This window comes from Bos indicus x Bos taurus, chromosome 1 (genome assembly GCF_003369695.1).
Source record: "Bos indicus x Bos taurus breed Angus x Brahman F1 hybrid chromosome 1, Bos_hybrid_MaternalHap_v2.0, whole genome shotgun sequence".
NCBI lineage: Eukaryota > Metazoa > Chordata > Mammalia > Artiodactyla > Bovidae > Bos > Bos indicus x Bos taurus.
Genome location: NC_040076.1, coordinates 115,376,729 through 115,385,951, shown reverse-complemented (window position 1 = coordinate 115,385,951; position 9,223 = coordinate 115,376,729). Strand labels below are relative to the sequence as shown.

The 9,223-nt window shown below is 37.5% G+C and overlaps 1 protein-coding gene across 1 annotated transcript; it reads left to right on the top strand.

Annotated features, from left to right (window-relative positions):
- The first annotated feature begins 320 nt into the window (after window positions 1–320).
- SUCNR1 (succinate receptor 1) lies at window positions 321–8,641 on the top strand. Its single transcript, XM_027543451.1, has 2 exons — window positions 321–413; window positions 7,284–8,641. Exons 1-2 carry the CDS (start codon window positions 411–413, stop codon window positions 8,229–8,231), a joined length of 951 nt encoding a protein of 316 aa, XP_027399252.1. The 5' UTR covers window positions 321–410; the 3' UTR covers window positions 8,232–8,641.
- Window positions 8,642–9,223: the final 582 nt, after the last annotated feature.

Genomic DNA, 9,223 nt, shown 5'->3' with positions numbered 1-9,223 from the left:
GTGAATTTGAAAACTGGAGAAAAAGCAGAAGCAGTTGTAAACCGAACATACAGTGCTTACATTTTCTTATTATTTAAATAAACAAATAAACATGGAAATAATGAGTGCTTCTCTGCTGTTTTGCTAGTGAAAGGAATAATTTCAACAGTAACCTTTTGAACATCTATTTGTGAAATGTATTTTCCATAAAATGAATAATTAGTTTATGTCTCAACTTTTCAGGAAGTTCCTTACATGAACAGCTGACTTGGGGGTTTGACATTTTTCCTGAACTTTTGAATTATTAATCTTGGCCACGTGATATGCAAATGAGACTGCACTAACTATGGTCAGCAGCACAGCACTGGATCAGAAGCTGAATCAAGTTGCTGGCAAAAAATTTCTGTTGAGGGATCAAGCCTCCTGGCAAAATGGTAAGCTCTAATGCAATTCATGTTGTCCAGGTGTATAAAGTAATCTAGACCTCCCATTAGTTGGGGGTTTCTTTTAAAAGTGGTCTGTGAGCAATTAAGATTTTAAGCAGTGTTTAAATGAACTGTCTGAACTGTCATTTGTAAGTACACAAAGAACAGCAAAAGAAGCCAAAAGAAAGTCATAGCTGTTTCCTCTACATTTTTTTTTTGCCAAACTATATGTCTTGTTTCAATTGCCAAATGTAAATCTAATTTATTAAAAGGGGTTTATTTATTTTATTTGCTAATTCTTGGTAACATATTTCAACAAAAAGAATAATTAGACTTATTTAGATAAATATAAATACTTATAGAAAATTTAGAAAACTAAAGTTTCTAAATCAGATGAAACAATCTATAATGTATAATAATTGCATGCTCAGAAAATAATGTGTCAGAAGAAATTTTAAGGCATTCTAAAAATGAGATTTAGCATTTGTTTGTAAAAATTATATCCTTTAAGAATATTTATAGTTCACCAAGGGAAAGGAGAAAATTGTAGAAACTGTTGCTATTATAACTTCCAGAACTTTCAATAGTTGGTTAAGTATTTTTAAAGAGCTTCATAAACACACATTTTGAAACCATTCTATCAGCCTTTAATCCTTTGATTTCTGGTATAATTTCTGGAATATACAAAAATATATAAAAGATGAAGTAATTCATATTGAATGATTATATCTTTTCAGTGTAAATATTTTCATTCAAATTAGTGAAAAAGCAATTTGTTTATAAATATTTATATTGCTAAATAGTCTTGAAGTAGTTAAGAATTAAAATTTCATAAATGTTCTTTATCTTACTTTGATGTTATAAGAAAAACACTTTAAAAGCTAATAGACTATCAAACAGTTTTAAATTTGTGTCAAAAATGTACATTTTTAAAAAGCTGAATACAATTAAAGTAACACTTTGTTCCCAAATTAAAAATTAGAACTAGTGATCTACTTATGTAATTTGAATATTATTTATAGTTTAATACCTCTAACAAGTCTAGATATATTTTTATAAATATAGTTGAAGGTTTCACTTTAATTGCCAACATCTAATAAAAAAAAAACCTGTTAAAAATAATTCATCCAAATCAGCTATAACATATTTATCATGATTTCTATTTCTGAAATTTAAGAATTTAACCACTAAAAAGCAAAAATAATATTCATTTTTCATGAAGGAAGTTCATCTTCAACAAGAATTTTGCTTAAAGGACTACGTTACTTCCATTTGTACTGTGATTACCACACTAAAGACATACTCATACAAATTGAAATCTAAAAATAGTGGGTCCAGTTGAGGTTATAGTGGTCTGAAAATGTTAGGCAACCTTACCCTTACTTTCATGGCAGCCAAATGTTTATGCTACACATAAGCTGTTCCCATAAGTCAGTACATTTAAGCACTGACTAGGCAGAAAGAATTGTAATTAGAAAAACAGGAAATTCAAAACTGAAACGAGTAAGCTTCTTGTCGTGATGAAACTTCCTACTGGTTTAATATTCATTTGGGTGCATGCACCAACATTTTGAAAGTTGCCTAGAAATGAACCTTGAAAAACTAATATTTACAACATGGGCAAAGAAATATTAGACTGTTAAAGTGTCTACAAAGAGAGGAAAAAGGACAACAAGGAGATCGCCATGTCACAGAAAGCAAGGAAGAGAGAACTTTCAGAATCACGGAATGGGAAGTCACTGGGAATAGAGTAAAAAATACTGTTGAAAAATTACCAGTGAGCTGAAAAATAAAGCCTGTATTTTGTAAATACCATTGAACTTCTACTGCATTTCTAGAAATGTTTAATATCACACATGCTGATTTGGAAGTAAAAATAGACAGTCCAAATAAACCAAAAGCAGAAAGGACAGAATAAAAATTATCTGGAATCTCATCAATAGGAATATTGTAGTATCTGTCCTGAACTTTCTGAGGTTTATTAACTTCATATGCAAATTTCAGTTTTTTAGCTAATTTAAATTTTTAAAATTGATCCTAGAAGATATATATTAAATTTTACCTTCTACAACTATATGTCTAAATCATAGATATCACTACTACTATTGCTAATTTTGAATATTAGTCATACTATATATAGGGCTTCCCTGGTGACTCAGATGGGAAAGACTGTGCCTGCAATGTGGGAAACCTGGGTTTGGTCCCCGGGTCAGAAAGATCCCTTGGAGAAGGGAATGGCAACCCACTCCAGTATTCTGGCCTGGATAATTCCATGGACAGAGGGACTGGAAGGCTACAGTCCATGGGATGGCAAAAGAGTCAGACACAACTTGGTGACTAATGTTTTCACTTTCATACTATATATATAACATCATCTTTTATGTGGAAATAGAACAAGGAGCTTAATTTGGTGGATTACCACTTATTAGACCTCAGAGGAAATATTTATAAAAATGCTTTGTAAAAAGTCAAGTGTTTATGTTCCTCTTTCCACTAAGCGATTATTTATAGACCAGTACCAGGTATAGAAGAAAAACTGTATGTAAGATAAAGTTGTGAGAAATGCTAAGAAAAAACTAAGTATACAGTGGGCAGGGGCTAATTAGACTGGGGAGTCAGAATCTATCTTGGAGAACTGCACTTAAGCTGAAGTCTGAAAGAAGCGGAGATGTAAGACAGAGATGTGATGGAGTAAAGATCATATAAAAGGTCAGTGAAAAATCCAACAAACTGAACATTAGGAAAATTCTCTGTGCATGCAAACAACAGGAAGAAAGATGAGAAAGGAGGAGAATAATACTAGATGAGGTTGAAGTGGAGTCCAGGAGCCAGACCATGCAGGCATTGGAGTCTCACTAAAAATTATGGACTTATTCCTCAGACTGTGAAAATAATTCAAGCCTTTTGGTTGCAGAGAGAAATATGATCAAAATTTTGATTGCAGGTTTTAAATATTGTTTGGCTATCATGTTGAAAGTAGACTGAAAGGGGGCCAGGGAAGATGTGAGAAGACAATAGGAGAATATCAAATAGTCCCAGATGCTGGTGGCCTGAATTAGAATGGTGATGAAAGATATGAAGCAATAGTGATGAATTAGAGAAATATCCAGACATTGAAGTCAACAACACATGGTTGTTTATTCATTATTGGAGGTGAGTTACAGATGACTTCAAGGACATTGCTCAGATGTCTAAGGTGAACATTTCAGTAAATGGTGTGGCCATTTACTGAGTTAAGTGGAGGTACAGCAAGATTGAGAAGGAAGTTGGAGAACTTATTTAGGATTTCTAGAGACAGGTACCTCTGAGAGATCAATCTATGGTAATAACTATAAACCACTAGCACTTATAAGACAGGGCTGGGCTGGGATGTACATTGATAGGTGGATATATGAATGGTCATTAAAGACAGAAAGTGGATTGGATCATCCAGGCATCTAGATTGTTGTTGTTCAGATGCTAACAATGGTTTGTGACCCCATGGACTGCAGCACACCAGGCTTTCGTGTCTTCACTATCTCCCAGAGTTTGCTCAAACTCATGTCTATGGTATTGACAATGCCATCGACACCATGGGCGTGAAAAGAAGGGATATGATAAAGAAAGGAGTTTAGATAAAGAAGGGATTCAGTATTGATCCTCGAGGAAGTCAACATTTAATGCTTAGGCCTTGAAGGCTTAGACCACAAGAGAGTCTTCAAAACACAACCAGGGAGGGAAAGAAAGGAAAATTAGGAGATTTTCATGTCACAGAAGGCAAAAGAAGGGAGTTTTTCTATGAAAAATGGAGAAATATATCTGTATGAAGAGGCGTCAGATAAGATGACTGAAAAAATAAGCATTAGATGGAGTAATGCAGAGGCCATTTTGGTGGAGTGATGGATCAGAAGCCAAACTAAAGTAGATTGTAAAAGGAATACAGTGTCAGGATGTCAAACTAATTAGTGAAGACAGCTCCAATGTTGATCAATGTATGACAAGGAGAGAAACATGTGAAACCAGGGAGAGTTGTTTAATCTTATATATGCCTTGCTTTTAAGACAAGATGAGAGTATATAAGAGCCATTGGAAAGGATGAAGTTGAAATAGAGAGGCTGAAAAGATGATGAATAACATGTAGGAATCTTAAGAACTCAGTGATGAGTTTAATCTGAAGTAAGCCAAGAGAAATAGATATTTTCTGTTGTCACAGGAAGGAAGAAGGAGAGGATAGTAAGAGAGGCAGGAACCAGAGAGTGGACACCCAATGACCAGGTTCTTCTCAGGGATTCACAGGCAAAACCATCTGCTAATGATGAGTAGGACAGAGGTTTGAAAAAATTGGAAAGGTATGACAATGAGAAATGTAGTAAATTGCTGGTAATGTGAGAGAACAGTAAACTCACATAACTTCAAATACAGAGTGAAACCAATCTGCTCGGTTCTTCAAATTAGCCTGCTCAATTTTACAGTGAAGGATCCACTGTGTGCGGTGCCATGGGCTGCAGGGCAAATTCTGGCCCTGACATTTGGTGACCTGTGATTAGTAATTTAATTCTTCAACCCAGGTTTTTCTCATGTCGAGTGGGATAGAAGTGGAATTGAGTTAAATGGATTTTTCTGAAAATTAGAGATAATATTTGTGATGTGCTTGGCATATGTCAATAAATATGTTCTCTTGTTGCAAAATTAAAAGACAGGAGTTGTATTTTATAAACATAATACAATAAGCATAATCCTTTGTCAATATGGAAACAAAATCAAAGCCATTAAAATTGCAAGACTGAAGTTGTAAGAATCGCTATTTCCTCTTCTAGTCTATGGTTCAGTTAAACATAGCTCAGAGAATTTGTTGAACTGTGATTTGCTATGGACCACAGTCAATCCTGAAGACATAATTAATTTGACTTCTCACTTATTTCACTGCAGTTTTTCTTGGTCTCTTTGCTGTTTGTCAAGTCCTCTATGCATGTTTCCATCTCTGGACCTTTGCGTGTGCTTTTCCTTTTGTCTGACAATCTTTATCATTACGTGACATGCATTCATTTCTTTCTTAATTTTTCCCAAGAGAGGAAAAGTCATTTGAGATGGGGAATGTTATTTTACTCAAAACTGTCATCCGTGTCTAGCATATAGTTCAAAGGATCTCAATCAGATCAGATCAGTTGCTCAGTCCTGTTCGACTCTTTGCGACCCCATGAACTGCAGCACGCCAGGTCTCCCTGTCCATCACCAACTCCCGGAGTTCACTCAAACTCACATCCATTGAGTCAGTGATGCCATCCAGCCATCTCATCCTCTGTCATCCCCTTCTTCTCTTGCCCCCAATCCTTCTCAGCATCAGAGTCTTTTCCAATGAGTCAACCCTTCGCATGAGGTGGCCAAAGTACTGGAGTTTCAGCTTTAGCATCATTCCTTCCAAAGAAATCCCAGGGCTGATCTCCTTCAGAATGAACTGGTTGGATCTCCTTGCAGTCCAAGGGACTCTCAAGAGTCTTCTCCAACACCACAGCTCAAAAGCATCAATTCTTTGGCACTCAGCTTTCTTCACAGTCCAACTCTCACATCCATACATGACCACAGGAAAAACTATAGCCTTGACTAGACGAACCTTTGTTGGCAAAGTAATGTCTCTGCCCTTTGAATATGCTATCTAGGTTGGTCATAACTTTCCTTCCAAGGAGTAAGCGTCTTTTAATTTCATGGCTGCAGTCACCATCTGTAGTGATTTTGGAGCCCAGAAAAATAAAGTCTGACACTGTTTCCACTGTTTCCCCATCTATTTCCCATGAAGTGAAGAGACCCGATGCCATGATCTTTGTTTTCTGAATGTTGAGCTTTAAGCCAACTTTTTCACTCTCCACTTTCACTTTCATCAAGAGGCTTTTGAGTTCCTCTTCACTTTCTGCCATAAGGGTGGTGTCATCTGCATATCTGAGGTTATTGATATTTCTCCCAGCAATCATGATTCCAGCTTGTGTTTCTTCCAGTCCAGCATTTCTCATGATGTACTCTGCATATAAGTTAAATAAACAGGGTGACAATATACAGCCTTGACGTACTCCTTTTCCTATTTGGAACCAGTCTGTTGTTCCATGTCCAGTTCTAACTGTTGCTTCCTGACCTGTATACAGGTTTCTCAAGAGGCAGGTCAGGTGGTCTGGTATTCCCATCTCTTTCAGAATTTTCCACAGTTTATTGTGATCCACACAGTCAAAGGCTTTGGCATACTCAATAAAGCAGAAATAGATGCTTTTCTGGAACTCTCTTGCTTTTTCCATGATCCAGCGGATGTTGGCAATTTGATCTCTGGTTCCTCTGCCTTTTCTAAAACCAGCTTGAACATCTGGAAGTTCACGGTTCACGTACTGCTGAAGCCTGGCTTGGAGAATTTTGAGCATTACTTTACTAGCGTGTGAGATGAGTGCAGTTGTGTGGTAGTTTGAGCATTCTTTGGCATTGCCTTTATTTGGGGTTGGAATGAAAACTGACCTTTTCCAGTCCCATGGCCACTGCTGAGTTTTCCAAATTTGCTGGCATATTGAGTGCAGCACTTTCATAGCATCATCTTTCAGGATTTGGAAAAGCTCAACTGGAATTCCATCACCTCCACTAGCTTTGTTCGTAGTGATGCTTTCTAAGGCCCACTTGACTTCACATTCCAGGATCTCAATAAGTATAGGTAAAAATAATATATTAATGATATGTAGGCATATAATTATGTATTATACATACACACTCCTTACTAATGTAACCAACTCTCTGCAGTTCAAATTTTAAGTGTTATTTTATGATGATGATGATGTTGATCATGATGCTAATAATGAAGGCAATGATTTTTTGTAGTTTTTTCAGTCTTACTTTAGTGATTCATCCTTATGTTTTCTCTCCTTTCTTTAGGAATGGAATGCAACTTGTGAACACTGGCAGGCCGTGCAGACTGCCCTGGAAAGCCGCTACCTTCCCGTTTTTTATGGCATTGAGTTTATTGTGGGAATCCTTGGGAATACTGCTGTTGTTTTTGGCTACCTCTTCTGCCTGAAGAACTGGAACAGCAGTAACATCTACCTCTTCAACCTCTCTATCTGTGACTTGGCTTTTTTGTGTACCCTTCCCATGCTGATGAGAAACTATGCCCAGAGAAAATGGACATATGGGTATGTGCTGTGTATAAGCAACCGATATGTACTTCATGCCAACCTCTATACCAGTATTCTTTTCCTCACTTTTATCAGCATTGATCGATATCTGCTCATGAACTATCCTTTCCGGGAACACCTCCTGCAAAAGAAACTATTTGCTATTTTAATATCTTTGGCCATTTGGGGTTTAGTAACCTTGGAGCTCCTGCCCATACTTCTTTTTATACATTCTGATGACAATAGCACCAACTGTACTGATTATGCAAGTTCTGGGGACCCCAATCAAAGCTTCATTTATAGCATGTGTCTAACCTTTCTGGGCTTTCTCATTCCCCTTTTTGTGATGTGCTTCTTTTATTTCAAGATTGCTCTCTTTCTAAAGCAGAGGAACAGGCAGCTCACTACAGCTTTGCCCCTTGAGAAGCCTCTCCACTTAGTCATCATGGCAGTTGTGATCTTCTCTGTGCTTTTTACTCCTTACCATGTCATGCGAAATATCCGGATTGCTTCACGCCTGAAGACCTGGAAGAAGTCCCCATGCACTGAAGCCATCATCAACTCCTTGTACATCTTGACAAGGCCGTTGGCCTTTCTGAACAGTGTCATCAACCCTGTCTTCTATTTCCTTTTGGGAGATCACTTCAGGGAGATGTTGATGAATAAACTGAGGCACCACTTCAAGGCCCTCACATTCTTCAGAAGATGAGCTTATGGACTAACATTTTCATTTGAGAATAGTGAGGTGCCTGTGTAGCAGATTGTTTTACAGAAGCAGCTGTAGGTCAGTTAGAGTTTAACTCAGACATAAATCAGAGAGGCCTACAGACTTGACTCTGGTTTAAAGGCATGCTGGATCCAGGGTGTGTGAAAAGAAGATGATGGAAGGTGTTTATTGGTTTCTTGACCTAAGCATTGAAAGAAGTTGGACTAGCACGGTCTAATGTTTGAGCACGTAAGTCCAAAATTCTACGTGATATAAGACCCTCTCAATCAGTATAAAAGGAACAGAAGATAAAGTTGCAAGTTGTTTGTATTTAATCATTGGTGCTGCTGCTGCTAAGTTGCTTCAGTCGTGTCCGACTCTGTGTGACCCCATAGACGGCAGCCCACCAGGCTCCCCCGTCCCTGGGATTCTCCAGGCAAGAACACTGGAGTGGGCTGCCATTTCCTTCTCCAGTGTTTAATCACTAGTCAGATTGTAAAAAAAAAATTGTGTTGGCAATATTCTGTATATTATTCGTGTGTGTGTATATGTGTGTGTGTGTGTGTGTGTGTGTGTTAGTTGCTCAGTCATGTCCAACTCTTTGTGACTCCATGGACTAGAGCCCGCCAGGCTTCTCTGTCCATGGAGTTCTCCAGGCAAGAATGCTGGAGTGGCTTGCCATTCCCTTCTCCAGGGGATCTTCCTGACCCAGGGATCTAACCCATGTCTCCCACATTGCAGTCTGATTCTTTACTGCTGAGCTACTGGGGAAGCCCATACAATGTTATTCATACAAGGTTACTCATACAATCCCATAATTTTTTATGAAGACCAAATAAGAGAAGATTAGTCACGTGCTGTTAAATATTGTTGCTAGAAGTTGTACTCTTGAGCAAATTTAGAGATAATAGTAACAACAAAGAGCATAGAAAATATAACTGGTTCAAATATGCCTATATTTCCTTATATTGATTAAGAATTGGGGTCCAGTTGTA